At 41.7% G+C, this 15,198-nt stretch overlaps 1 protein-coding gene across 3 annotated transcripts in view; it reads left to right on the plus strand.

Moving 5' to 3' along the window:
* LRRC28 (leucine rich repeat containing 28) overlaps window positions 1-14,888 on the plus strand; it is a 52,422-nt gene extending 37,534 nt beyond the window's left edge. For all 3 annotated transcript variants that reach the window (XM_081337667.1, XM_081337666.1, XM_081337668.1), the window contains 4 exons: window positions 1,076-1,178; window positions 4,811-4,986; window positions 5,785-5,944; window positions 9,771-14,888. In XM_081337667.1, coding sequence (XP_081193793.1) covers window positions 1,076-1,178; window positions 4,811-4,986; window positions 5,785-5,944; window positions 9,771-9,843 — 512 coding nt within the window. In that variant the 3' untranslated portion in view covers window positions 9,844-14,888. The remainder of the gene's footprint in view (window positions 1-1,075; window positions 1,179-4,810; window positions 4,987-5,784; window positions 5,945-9,770) is intronic.
* The last annotated feature ends 310 nt before the right edge of the window (window positions 14,889-15,198 follow it).

Below are 15,198 nucleotides of genomic sequence, written 5' to 3' on the forward strand. Positions count from 1 at the left end.
ATTTCAGATTTCTAACATTTAGATACAATCTTTTTGTGGTTTGGCTTGGCTTCTCTCGGCTCAGCTTTTAGATCATGGGGAAGTTTTCATGAGAAAGGAACAAGCAAAGATATAACAAATGTGCTGACAGTACAGATATACAGTATGTATACTCTGGTTCTCAGTTCCCAAAAGATATCTCACAGTGCACTAAAAGTGGAGAAGAGGGGGGGGAAACAGCTATTTGTTGCTTATTTTTAATGGGTCTTGGCTGCATTTTCACAGCTAAGGGAGTGTTTTTAAAAATCTTGTAAAACCTGAAAGTTTTAATAGCAAAATTAAATGTATACTAACTATAAAAGTACTAGCTGCAAGGAAATAAAATGCAGCCTCAATTAGGGAAGTTCATCACCACTTTGCAAATTAAGTTATGATGAACTTCCAAGTGATTCACTTAACAACTGTGGCAAGAACGATTACAAAATGGGGCAATATTCTCTTAAAACGACTGTTGCTTAGCAACGGAAATTTTGGATTCAGTTGTGGTCGTAAGTCAGGACTATCTGTACTTTTTGGCTGGTCTCAGTGAAGCAAAAACTGCATCTCCTGGAGCTAAGAAAAAAAAATGTTGTAAATCAAATAGTTTCATTTCATTCACAGGTCCCTGCATGCACAAACCCAAAAGAGAAATACAGAGCAGTGTTCTGTTATTCTTAGTCATGTCAGTGTTTTTCTTGGAATGAGATAGTCCTACTTAGATTTGGCAGCTTTCTTGAAGAAGAAGAAGAAAATCACATAAGAAAATTGGAACTCTGCATTGTTCTTTTGCCAGCCATTTCATGAGACTTCTGTTATTTCTTGTGAAAGAATGTGTTTGCATATATTCCCAGACAGAAACGTGGAAATTAGGGGATAATTTTCATGGCAGAATCTGTCTTGTTATTATATGGTTTCCATTTATTTCACAAAAGGTTTTTGTAGACTGCTCAGATAGTGTGTTCACTGACATGCCAGGAAGTTGCATGTATGTGTGCATGCATTTGCTTGAACGTGCCTGTCAGGAAGGTGATTACTGTACAATTTTCCTTAAACCCAGATTTAGGTCGTTCCCGGGAACTGCAATACGTTTATGTGGATAACAACGCTCACCTTAAAGGTCTCCCTTCGTACCTTTATAATAAAGTCATCGGCTGTAATGGGTAGGTTCTCAGATTTAAATTAAGCCTACAAATATAAATTGCCATGGATCCTAATCTAAGTCTTATTCATAAATTTTATCTTGGATTATTTAATTTGTCGAATGACAGTCCTATGCTTTAAAGGAATTTACCTATAATGTCTGCTCCATTCAGTTGTATTAAATCGCCTACATTAATTTTCTCACTATTAAATGCTTATAGAGCTTAGTCCTGCCCTCTGTGCTGCTTTTTGATCTTCTAAGATAGTTCGGGGGGGGGGGGGAATTGAACTTGGGACTGAGTAGGAATGGAACAGAAGTCTTGACATAAGCCTGCGTTTTTTCATATACATTGTACGGTAACATCCTGTAAGAGTGCTTTGCAGCGTAGGGTTCTATACATTTAGTAAGGCCATGTATCATAATAGGATGACATAGGTAAGTCTCTAAATTGGCACGTTCCCGGTCCAATTGAAGAGAATCTTCATAACTCAGGAGTTGAAATACAGACTCCTTGGTGCTCCCCAAGCTTGGTTATCTGCTTGCAGACATTTCATTGTCCAACTAAGTAACATCATCAGTGCTAGAAGAGAGTGAGGTTTTCTCTCTGTTTATACAGTATACAAGTGGCTTGCCCTTTCAGACTCTATGGAGATTCTCAATCATCCAGATCATGGTTGTCCCCCAAAAGTGTTTTTTTTTCCAAAAGGCAACTGGACTTTCTTGTTTTGTTTGGTTTTCCTTTGAAAATGTTTTGCTTCTCATCCAAGAAGCTTCTTCAACTCTTAACTGCCTGGTGGGGATGGATTTTATACTCTTAGCGGTCATCTCGTCATTAGTCCTTTGAAAGCCATTGAGGCCGCTCGGGGATTGAGCTGTATCCTCAGAGTCACCTGAATTAGAATGCAAAACAGGTATGGAACCTTTTTGGGACTGCTGAAAGGACTGCGTTGTAAACAGGAGATCAAGTGACGTTGCAACCCTCTCCGCTGTCGAGGGGTAAGCCACTTGGTCTTATCACAGATGGCCTCTTTGACTCCTCTTTCGAAAACAGCAAAGTTCTGGATTGTGGCTCATTTGCATTTGAGCATTTAAGATGACTCTAATGGCAAGCAACCAGGCTCAGCCCCAAGAACTTCACACCTTCCGGAGCTTTCAGAATAGGCTTCCCAACATTCCCTGTAGCGTTCTGCAGTGGGGAATGCAGTTTAGCACATCTGGACGGTGATTAAATGATTCCTGTTTTTCTTTCTGCCTCCGAAACGTGGCATTAGATACCACTTGCTTGCCTTTCATGTTAAGATGGCAATCTTGTAGCAGAACGTATTCCCTTAGCAAACAGAATAGCGTGCCTCTGTTTAATTGGGATTGACTCATAATTTGCAAAGCACCCTTCTGTATGCTTTAGGCGCTGTTGGCAAAACTTGAAAGTGCACGCGTTAGACGAAATGGCAACTGCTGGTATAATCCCCTTCGGTCTGAATTGCCTTCTGTCAGGTGATTCTGTAAATAGATCAGTGAGTCCTGCTCACTCTGCTTACATTGGACAAAGGGGGATTTTTATCTCCAGGAGTTGAATATGCCTAAATACCAGCCCCACGAGTTAAATCCTTAGCCCTGTTGGGACAAACCCGCTGGGAGTGGATACATGAAAGACAAATGGGTCCTAGCCTCTGCCAGCCGAACGATTCCATGTTCTTGGAACTGTTGGATGGAAAAGGATTACATTCCAGTGAAAACAGCCGCATTTAAACAAGCGGCAAGACTTTGTTTTGGTGGTTCGTGAAAATAAAACGCAAGCAGGCCTTGGAAGATTGAGAAACATAAGCTAAGCAAGTACTGTGTTACTTGTTACAAACCAGTGTCCTAAGGGCTTAAGAAAAAATACACTTTGTCAAATTCAGTGTTGCTTTTAAGTCTTTTTGAGAAAGCAATTGAATGGCATAAGGGTCTCCTCCTCGAGAGAAAGCCACCCACTGGGACCACGGGAATAAGACCCCTGTGGAACAGCTTGTAACAAGCTACCCGCTCTTCTCCTATCTTATTGGAGACACAGGTTGCCTCTCAAGGGCTTTGAGAGATGTGGCAGCCTGCAAGTATGGCCCTGGCATTAGATGCTGATCAAAGTGATGCAATATCTTTTAGCCACCTGGGGCACATGGAAACCTGCAGCTTAGAATCTCAAGTATGTAAGTAAGTAAGTAAACGTATACGTTTAATGATCTGAAATTTTACTTGCTAGATCCAGTGCAAAACCAAATTACAGGACCAGCTCTTTTTCTCTTCGTGTCTGTCATTTAAATTCTTAAATGTAACCAGATTCTGAAAAAATCTACTTTTTTTTTTTGAAGAGTTGCTTGGTGCTCTCTGAGCTTGGTTGTGTTCTTGCAGATGTTTCATTACCCAAACCAGGTAACATCATCAGTACTAACAGTGACGATGTTTGGGTAATGAAACATCTGCAAGAAAACAACCAAGCTCAAGAGAACAACAAGGACTCTCACCCTGAGCTATAAATATTCTCCTTACTAGTTATTTTCTGTTGGGATATTATCCCTTTGTGTTGATTAAAACACTTTGGAATCAACGCCCTTGTGTACAGTTGCCATATTTACTTCTATCAGGCCTTAGAGCAAGCTTCTGCTTGTCTTTTGGATGTGTAATTGCTTGACATCTGCGGGCCTGATTAAAATTGATGAAGTCAAGTTGGGGATGTCACACTTAGCAAGCTTCTTGTCAGCAAGTTAATTTTCATTCCTGAAGCATGATGTTGGGCACCTCCTGTAAATAAGAGACATTTGCAGATTGTTGCCAGGTTTGCACATTGAATTGATCCATATTTGGGAACTGATTTGATCTTGATTTAGAATATTTTCTGTTCATTCTGATCATGTCAAACACTAGATTATAGTTTGGATGGAGGGACCCCCTCCCCCCCGTCTCTCTTTTTTAAAAGGCCAGAAAGTTATTCACAAGAAATGTATTTATTTTTCTTCTCTGCCTGGTTCTCGTTGAAATGATCTGGGATGATGTCTAGTTTGACAAATGAAGGCAAAGACACTTATCCAAGGATAATGATGCAAAATCAAACTTGGGTCGATTCCAGAATCAGAGATTTACTCTTCGAGCTTTTGGACCTGTGCTGGCGCCAGTCTTTGGGGAATTTCTCTACTGGAAGCCTGGGAAACAGGCCCCTTGTCAGTCAACAGGAGTGCTGGATTACCACCAGCCTTTTAAACACTTTGGCAGCCCAAGGAAACAACAGCCAGTCACCAGCCATCAACACACCAATCAGCCCATAGGAAGGCACCGCATGAGCACGACTCACGGAATAGCCCAAAGCACGTATCCCAGTAGAGAGAAATTCCCTGAAGATGGGCTCCAGCATGACTCCGAGAACTCGGAAGAGTAAATCTCCGGTCCCAGGAACAGACCCAAATTTGATTTTTGCATGTCTAGTTTTGATTGCAAGGGCACGTTTTGAGTGTTCTCTTAGGCCAGTGGTGCCCTTGTCAGCTACTCTTCAGTAGAATGATCCGAGAGAACAAAATAATGTTTCTTTAGATCACAGGTCACAGATCACGCCAAGTATACATCGCTCGCCATAAACGTTTGTTGTTGTTTTTTTTCCCCTTCCTTCAAACCTCTCTCCAGCTGTGGTTCTCCTCTTCAGAAATCCGAGGTGCAGCTTCTGTCCTTTTCATCAGGACAGTTGACGGTTTTCCTCCCGGCAGAGGTGAAGTTGATAGGGACAGAACTGGACCACGTGCTCCCCTTGCAGGAGATGGCCATGAGGACCTTATATAACACATACTGCAAGTCTCTAAAAGGTAGATAGATGGATGATGATTTGAGTGTCTCCAATGTCTTCGGTCTGTAAAGCCAAACAAAAATTGTCCGTCATCTTTGCCTTTCTTCCTGTGGCGTTTACAGGTAGCCCTTGACTTAACGCCATAGTTGGGACCAGAATTTCCACTGCCACGCAAAATGGTTGTTGGAATAGTCGAGCCCAATTTTGTGTGACCTTTTTGGCCCGGGTTGTTAAGCAAATCTCTATAGTTGTTAAGCGAATCGTGCGGTCACTAAGGGAATCCCATTGACTTTGCTTGTCAAAAGCCAGCTTGAGACAGTCGCAAATGGGGATCACATGACCCTGGGACACCGCAACCATTGTAAATACATGCTGCTTGTCCAAGTACCCAAATTTCGATCATGAGATCATGGGGATGCTGCCATGGTCGTAAATGTGGGGACTAGCCATAAGTCAGTTTTTTCAGAGTCGTTAAATGGTTGTAAGTCAAGGACTATATACTGTGTGTCAACAATACATTTTCTGCATCCTTCTCAGAATCCGGGATAGAGGTGTGTGCATTTATCACCTGAAACCCTAAGGGAACAACCCTCCAGAGACCTCCAAAACATGAATATGATGGGAGGGAAAATTTATTAAGTGCACAAGTGGAGAGTAATCACATTAATGGTGTTTAATTTTAATTATACCTGAATTCAAATGAAATCAAGCAGGCCCGCTTCCAGACAGGTCACCCAGCTATAGCTGTTTCTGTCTTCTGTGAAGGTTTTTAGAACCGCTGTCTGACGCCATCTTTTTTCCCCCCATTCTTCTCTAGATTTGAAGTTCATGACTCCAATCTCATTACCCAGAAGCCTCCTGGATTTGCTGCACTGCCCTCTGGGACATTGCCACCGTTGCAGTCAGCCCATGTTTACTATTGTCTACCCAAAGCTCTTTCCCTTGAGAGAGACACCAATGGCTGGATTACATCAGGGGTAATTACGGAGAAAATTACGTATAGTGGTTTCAGACTGTGTGCATGGGCTTCAGCTAGAAGAGAAGGCATGTGCAAAAGCAAATGCTTGAGCTTTTGTGAGTCCGATGACTATCTTCCCTACAAAGGGAGAAGTGCATTATTAAGAGTCAGTTACGAGGTGGCTTTTCCACAAGATGCCACTTCTATTCCAAATTGCGGCATTTCACGTTGAATATTCAATTGTACGTTTTTTTTTCTCACCTGGAAAACTTAAGTAGCGAAAGAGATATTCTTTCTTCCTATAGAATAGTGAGAGAATCAGAAAATGAAGTAGGAAGGAAGCAAGCAAAACTTGGCATCAAGATTTCTAGAGTGGGGGTCTCAAAACTTGGCAAGAATAGAGTAGAATTAGAATTAGAATTAGAATTAGAATTAGAATTAGAATTAGAATAGAATAGAATAGAATAGAATAGAATAGAATAGAATAGAATAGAATAGAATAGAATAGAATAGAATAGAATAGAATAGAATAGAATAGAATAGAATAGAATAGAATAGAATAGAATAGAATAGAATAGAATAGAATAGAATAGAATAGAGCTGGAAGGGACCTTGAGGTCTTCTAGACCAGCCCGCTGCTCAAGCAGGAGAACCTATATTGTCTCAGACAGATGAATGTCTAGTCTCTTCTTGAAAATCTCCAGTGATATGAAGCACCCACGATTTCTGGAGGCAAGCTGTTCCACTGGTTGATTGTCCTCACTGTCAGGAAGTTTCTCCTCAATTTCAGGTTGCTTCTCCCCTTGATCAGTGTTCAACCATTGTTTCTCGTCCTGCCCTCTGGTGATTTGGTGAATAACGTGACCCCCTCTGCCTTGGGGCAGCCCCTCAGATACTGGAACGCTGCTATCGTGTCTCCCCTATTTCTTCTTTTCTTTAGACTGGCCAAACCCACAGCCATTCTTCCTATGTTTCAGCCTCCAGGCCTTTGACCATATTTAAGACCTGTGCACTTGAATTCCCAGAATTCCCCAGCCAGCCTAGAGCATTGAATACACTGTATTCACTTTTTTCCCCTCAAATCCCCAAGCGCAAAAAAAACTAGATTACCTTCTCAAAGAAGGTTGATATTTTCAGAAAAGAAAAACTGTAGTCTCTTGTTGTTTTTCAGTAATCAGACTAGGTTTCTATTACCAAACACCCCCCTCCCCCTCTAACCTGCATCTATAGAAGAACATGGCCCTAAGAATGACTGTGTAATTTCTAATTAGTTTTTATTAACTAAATACAGAGAACAAGAATACACAAAATTATAAAAGAAGCGGGGAGAGCTTTTTTAAAAAAAAAAACCTCCAAAACATACAGAGCATCCATTCACAAATTACACAATGGAATCCATGATTCATTTCAGCTATCTTTAGCTAATCTGTATTTATCAGTTCTGCAGACTGCTGAGTAACGGGAGCTTGTATGTTTGTCTTCCCAGTGCTGAACAGTAAGTCTTTTGGCTATGACTGAGGTACGGGGAATCTATTGTTTTGTCCACATGTCAACTCCCATGTGATAACAATCAGCGTTCAAAAATATAAACATCCAAACTTATTAAATCTCAAAGTTGAGTCAGTGTCTGCGATACCCTCCTTCTCCAGTGGATCACTATATTTAAATACAGCATTAATATCTAATGACCGTATATGAAAATCTTTTTCTTAAATCCAGTCTGATTGCAAGTAGCAGCAGTAGTAGCAGTAGTAGTAGTAGTAGTAATAATAATAATAATAATAATAATAATAATAATAATAATAATATAAATAATAATAATAATAATAATAATAATAATAATAATAATAATAATAATAATAATAATAATAATAATAATAATAATAATAATAATAATAATAGAAGAAGAAGACGAAGAAGAAGAAGTTGGAAGGGACCTTGGATGTCATCTAGTCCAACCCCACGCTCAGAAACCCTATACCAGACATGTCAAACACAAGGCCCGGGGGCCGGATCCGGCCCGCGAAGTGGTTTCATGCGGCCCACGAAGCCATCCTGGAAACAGTGAGGGAACGGCCCCCACTGCCTTGGCCCTGGTGCAGAGACCCTCCTCCTGCCAGAGACCCCCAGATCTGTCCCACTCCTGCCCAGGCCCCCATAGGCAACCTTGGTGCGAATGATGTAGAGCTGGCCATGCCCACCCAGTAGGCTATACGCACTCTAGCCACGCCCACCCAGTAGGCCACACCCACCCAGTAGGCCACGCCTACCCGGCCCCTTGAGGGCAACCACAATGCTGATGCGGCCCTCAATGAAATTGAGTTTGACAGCCCTGCCCTATACCATTGGAGCATTCACCACCTCTGGAGGCGGGTTGTTCCAATGGTTAATTGTTCTAACTGTCAGAAAGTTTCTCCTTAGTTCTAGGTTGCTTCTCTCCTCGACTAGTTTCCATCCATTGCTTCTTGTCCTGCCTTCAGGTGCTTTGGAGAATAGCTTGACTCCCTCTTCTTTGTGGCAGCCCCTGAGATACTGGAACCCTGCTATCATGTCCCCCCTCATCCTAAACTCTTAACTCTAAACATTATAACTCGAGTCAAGGTAGTGAAGAACACCTTATCAGTAGTGGCTCTCTAATATTTCCTGGCATCACTGGTGGTATAATTTTGCAGATCAGTGTCCTTGATTCTCTCTTTTACTATTGATTTGGCCTTCTCCAGTGTTAAGTGGCCTAAACATATATACGAATACGAATCAATTTTCATCTTGTATACTTGATCTTTGCCTTGTAAATTCCTGTGCAAATCACCAAAGACTATATTCAACTTCTTCCCCTAGATCTGAATAAACTATATAGGGAACGTACATTATTATTATGTATTACTTTAGCTAAGAATCTGGAATCATATTTCTACACGTAGCATTGGATGATAAAACTTATCCTGATTATGCTTCTTGAAGGGGTAACATTTCCAAAAGCACCCAGAGGCAATTGGTTCCCTATCTGCAGTTTACAATATTTTCCAATAATTTCAGACACAGTGAGATTTTAATTAAAGCAGAACTTGACTTTATGAGTCAGGAAAGAGATACTAAGGTAAAAGGAATGCCCCTTTAGAAGTTTGCCTTTTGGCATTGGTGCAAACGATTATTTGCCCAAGAATGTAAAAGTATTTGTTATCCAAATAGTTATACAACTTTCTTTTCAGTTGTATTCTTAAGATTCTGTCTTGTGCACTGTGACCATTGGCATTTCAATACGCGCAATAGGTGACTATTTAAATTGCTGATTATTTTTAATTTAATCATTCCGGTTTTATGTTTTCTTCGTTGCTTTTACTGATGTGATATATATATTTTTAAATTGCTCGTTAAAGCAGTTCAAAATCTTTCTCTTTTTTTCCTATTTAAGCAAACATCTTTGCATAAAAATGCATGTTGTTTTTTCCATCACCACCATGTGGAAGAAGCCACAACATAGAGCGTAGATTATTTGGTAGCAAATATCAAAGATTTGAGGGGGCATTGTACATTTTTTTAAAATGTTCTTCCTTTAAGAAATTAAGAAATCTTCCAGATGTTTTCTTCCTAGGTTCAAATCTGCACTAATAATTAGCGGAACCTTTTGGTATGTTGACAGAGGAAGAAAACCTCTTGCTATTTTTGCAAACTCAAACATTACACGTACTTAGTTTTCTGAGGCTCAACCCTCGCTCCTGATTCCTTTGCTTTTTTTAACCGTCCATAAAAGTTGTATCTTGTGTCTTAGGGCCAGCATTTTAACTTGAGACGACAACCCTTGCCTCTTGCTCTCCTTTCTATTCCTATATTTCTTTGTGTTCCAGGAGAACAAGAGTCAGTTTTGTGGCATATTGCTGCTCCACCCAGTGTCTGCAGACCTTTGACCTATTGAGCTGATAAATACTTAAAAGCTATTCAGGAGTGGTGCCAGCTTCAAAGCAGCATTATGCGGCTCCTAACCAGACTGGAATATGTGATTGCGTGTGCCAAAGCAGTGGGAGGCATGCCCCAACTGAAGAACCACTTGAGGCCTGGACAAAAGGCAGAAGCTCTCGTGAAACCATCGTGATTGTCCAGCTTTAGAAAATGTTTAACACCTTCCTGTTCCTCCCCGGGCAGAAGATCATGCAAGCAAAGACCCAGCCAGACACTTTCAAAACTTGTACTTCTGATTCAAGTTGCATTTTATACATCACTTGGGCCGCATGAGCAATATCAGTTAGTAGTTAGTGTGTGTGTGTGGGGGGGGGTTAATGATACCTTTGCAGTCCTTGTAACTTTTTCAATTATTTTCCTGCTTGGTTTCCTGTTACTGCTCTCTTGAGAAGCAGCCATTTCAGGTAGCCATTTATTCATGCTAGTGAGGTTTTTTCCTACTTTCCATTAAGGATCCAATACATTTTCTTTCTCCCCCCCCCCTCCCTCCCCCAAACTGATGTCTTCATAGTGACCTAAAAGATGTACTTGCAAAAACCTTTTGTTTTGAACCTAGCTTGATGCGATCCGTCATCCGGTTGGGTAGATAAAGAAAATGTTTTCAGTTATTTTTTTTTCATCTGTAGTTGAAGTCCTGAAGAGAGCACCCTTGGCAGCCACAAAAAGTAGATTCCTCCTTTTGTCAATGACTCTTTACAAAACATATTTCACCTTTGATACTGCAGAACTAATGAGGTGTTTAAAATGCCAGTAGATTTAGAATACGTTAAAAGTTGACCTCACCTCCCTATTGAAAATATAAACAGTTTTGTGAATGTTACTAGTATTTTGTGGTAAGCCTACAGCCTTTATGCATGTTGAACTACATCACCTTCTGGTCATACTCATTGCCCTTGGGAGCTGTGCATGGTGGAAGTTGTAGTCCAGCATAGCAGGAGAGCACTGTGTTGTAGAAGTTTTGTATTGTATGCTCTTGAGCCCCTGTTTCAATAACATTGGGTGGTCTAAAATCGGAGAAGCCACAAAAAAAAGGGTTGGAACAAACTCATTTTTCCTACATTATTATGGTGGCATTTTAAGTCATGCTCAAGAAATAACTTGCACACATTATTTCTGCTCTGGGGACTGCTTCTTAGAATCTTTGTATTTAAAACAGCTCAGAAATCTGCCATTTAGCACTTTGGGGGGAAAAGTTGTGGGGGGGAGCTCAGTTCCTAAATGGTTTACATATTTGTTGTTAGCATCCTTAATCAGCTGCAGTCGCAAGTTGGATCTATTGAATTCTTTGTTTGTTAATAGCTAGGAATTTTAAAAGTTCAAACATTTTTTTAAAAAGTGGCATGGTGTAGAAGGTTAGCCAGGGTTAATGAGAGAACATACATGTTTTTGAAAGAAATGGCCCCCTCCCTTTATGATTTCACACACCCCCTACAAGCTTTTCTTAAAGAACAGTTCCATTAAATTCAGGCTAAAGAGCACGTATTATGAACAATGGGTTGGTAGAATGCTGAATAGTGCAGCTACAAAGGTCTTGGGAGATGGGGCAGACCTGAGCCATGTAAAGCAATGTCTAAACATAACACCTGAATTTTCTAAAGTACAGTAAAAATACAAGTGCCTGCCTGCACTTTGAAATGGGTACCCTTCAAAGTTCGACCATCTCCATCTTTTACAAGTCAAGTCCTTGCTATAGCTGCTCCCCAGGAGTGTCTGAAGAATTCTATAGGCCTCTTCAGAGGTCCTCAACATTTCTGAAGACAGGAAAAGCAGAACAGTTGTGAAATTGGGCTGTCTCACCCTTTGTAGCTTTCTACTCTCCTAGGAAGAGGGCAGATTCTAGGCCAGGGGTAGGCAACCTCGGCTCTTTTATGACTCATGGACTTTAAGTCCCAGAATTCCTGAGTCAGCTGACTCAGGAATTCTGGGACTTGAAGTCCATGAGTCATAAAAGAGCTGAGGTTGCCTACTCCTGAGCTAGGCAAATGTCCTCAGTCCAGGTGCCCTCAAGTGGAGCAACTCAGTGAGCAAAATCTCCATGTCTGAAAGATACCCAGGTTGGAGGTTTCTGAAATATGAAACAAAGGCTTGTATAATCATCCTCATTTCATCTTTCCTTTCCTTTTGTGTCTTTTTTTTAGCAGAGTTGGTGCATAGACACCCTTGTTTCTTAACTCACAGTTCTTGCTCTCCTTTTGGGGAAGAAATGTGAGGACTCAGACTTGCTGTTCTACCACTCCAGCCCTGGGACTTAATATCACCAAATGCGTAATTGGCCCAAGTAGCTGTAAGGTTTCATTTACCCACCCGCCCACCCCATTCCATTAATCTCTGCATTCCTAATTTTAAAGCTAAAGTCGCCCCACAGTTTAGCTTGGCTGCCATCACAGCTCTCTCTAATTGCAGTCTTCCCAGAATAAAACCAAACCGACCCATCACCTGTTGTGCTTTATGTGCGTGTTGAATTATTAATCCTTGTTCTTTCCTTTCTGCCTGATAGGCCACCCCCCAAAAAAAATCAGATGCCCAACAAGGTCAAACTTAATTGTAAAGCTGAAATCAAGTTCATCTAAATTCTGTCTATCAGAAACACTGAAGCAAATTGGCAGGTTTATGATTGCCTTTAATTACAGCGGTACTTGATGCTAAATCACCTGCTCTGGAAAGGTGCTACAAGTAATACGGCTGTAGGAGTTTTCAGCTTTGGTTCTGTCCACGTCAGTGCAAGCTACTTTTGTCCTAGATCAATTTCTAGGCATATTCCTAATCTGTAGTTTGCCTTGTGTTATACCTGAGTGCTTTCTGCTGGTAGCATCCGTAATGTAGGTGACCCTCGTCCATTTAAGATGTGAAGCTTCAAGGTCTGCAATTGGATGTTTCTTATTGACCTATATCAGGGAGCCCCAACCTTTTGGGTATCTGGGATCAGTTTTGTGGAAGACAATTTTTCCATGGACCAGGGGGAGGGGGGACAGGAGGAGCACACAGCCTAGTTCAGAGGCTCCCAACCTTTTGAGCACCAGGGACCGGTTACATGGAGAGAGGTTTTTCCGCAGACCGGATGGGGTGTGGTTTTGTGCATCTCGCAGATGGGGCTTTGTGTGGACCGGTTGCTGGCATGCTGTGTCCCGGTACCAGTCCACGGATTGGGTTGGGGACCCCTGGCCTAGATCCCTCGCATGTGCAGTTTACAGTAGGGTTTGAGGTCCTATGAGAAACTAATGCCTGATGGGTTGAGGTGTGCTGGGGAGCAGCTCAAATATAGGTGAAGCTTTGTTCACTCACCCCTGCTCACCTCCCAGTTCCTAACAGGCCACAGACTGGTACTGGTCCATAGCACAGGTATTGGGGACCCCTGATCTATGTGCTTTAGCTGGAATAAATAGTCAGTCTGGGAAACATTCTGGTGGCACATTGCAAAAAAAGGAAGTAAATGATAAATCGGCTTTTTAAACCTGACACAGAGGCCTTGGACCATTTAGCATGGTTTTTGATTTCCATAACATCTGGAGGATATGTGCCTAGAGAGAACTGTGTGAAAGAAGTTAGGAAACAAGCTTTTTTTTTTCCAGAAGGGGAGTCTTTAATTTTGAACTTGCTAAACTTTTTCCATTTTCATTTCCAACAAATTAAAAATTTTAAGTTTATCCTCCAAATCAACATTGGTCAAAAAAAAAAGAGATACCCAACAAACCAGGAAATAGAAGGAACTTGGCATAGCTAACCAAAAACGCCACAGGGCGTCAAAAAAGGCAGATGCCATTTTCACCACGCTTCTTCCTACTGATGTAGTCCTTTAAAAGCATAGGAACCTTTTTGAAATCCAGGTGATGACGAGCTCTTCAAACATTGGTGTCTTTATGACGCAAATGAAAGTGTGAGCAATGATTATTGCCAGCAGCCAGGACTTTTCAGATGTTACATTAAAGTCATTAGAGCTTCATACCTCCTCTGAAGTTCAAATGAAAGGGGACAAGCAGCTTAAGGGGGTTCAGATGATTCAGAGCTGCATTTTGTCCTTCAGGAAAGATGAAGGAGCAAGACCTTGTTTTGATTTTGATTTTGTTCCACTGAGATTTTAGCCAAATGCTGAGCTAGCAGCAAGGACAGAACGGGACTCTTGTGGAGCCAGGAGTGGCTTATTCCGTGGAGGTTTGTAATTTGGATCTGTGCTCGGTGGTAATAACTCCTGCATTCTTAAAGCTGCTTGATCCTATAAGATCTATCCATGACTATAGTGATAGATGACAGATATTGAGATAAATATTGATAATAGCTATTAAGGATATTGATAGGGCTTGCAACTTGGGCGTCCTGGACTCACGGCTCAATTTTGAAGATCATATAGGAGCCGTGACCAGGGGAGCTTTTGCCCAGGTTCGCCTGGTGCGCCAGTTGCAACCCTACCTGGACCGAGATGCCTTGCACACAGTCACTCATGCGCTCGTGACCTCCCGTTTAGACTACTGCAACGCTCTCTACATGGGGCTGCCCTTGAGGACCACTCGGAGGCTTCAACTGGTGCAGAATGCAGCCGCGCGAGTTGTGATGGGGGTTTCCCAATACTCCCATGTAACACCTCTACTCCGTGAGCTGCATTGGCTTCCGGTTGCCCTCCGGGTGAGATTCAAGGTGCTGGTGATGACCTATAAAGCCCTTAATGGCTTGGGTCCAGGATATTTGAGGGAACACCTGCTGCCAGCATCAAGTTCCCTTCGTCCAGTGTGCTCGCAGAGGGAGGGTCTTCTCAGGGTGCCGCCGGTAAAAGATTGCCAGCGGATAACACCCAGGGGGAGGGCCTTTTCTGTGGGTGCGCCTGCCCTCTGGAACCAGCTGCCCATGGAGCTCAGGACTGCCCCTGACCTACGTTCATTCCGCCGAGACCTGAAGACTTGGCTCTTTGAGCTCTCTGGCCCAGGCTGAGAATTTTAACTGGGGTTTTATTTTCAGGGATAATTTAATCTTTTATTTGTCTTTTAACTTTGTATTTTGTATTGGTGTGATTTTAAAATGCCCTGTAAACCGCCCTGAGTCCTTCGGGAAAGAGCGGTATATAAATCTAATAAAATAAATAAATAAATAAAGGAGATAGATATTGGTGAGAGACAAAATGGATGAGATAGATATTGATGAGATGATAGACATGGGTGGATGCTGGATAGATAGATAAATACTGTAGGTAGGTAGATGATAGATAAGATAGATGATACATAAGATAGATGTGAGAAAGATATTAAGGAGATAGATACTGAGAAAGAGATTGATGAGATATTAGTGAGATGATAAAGAGACAGCGGTGGTCATGCTGATGGTGCTATT

This window comes from Vipera berus (genome assembly GCF_964194415.1).
Source record: "Vipera berus genome assembly, chromosome: 12".
In the NCBI taxonomy this organism is placed as follows: domain Eukaryota; kingdom Metazoa; phylum Chordata; class Lepidosauria; order Squamata; family Viperidae; genus Vipera; species Vipera berus.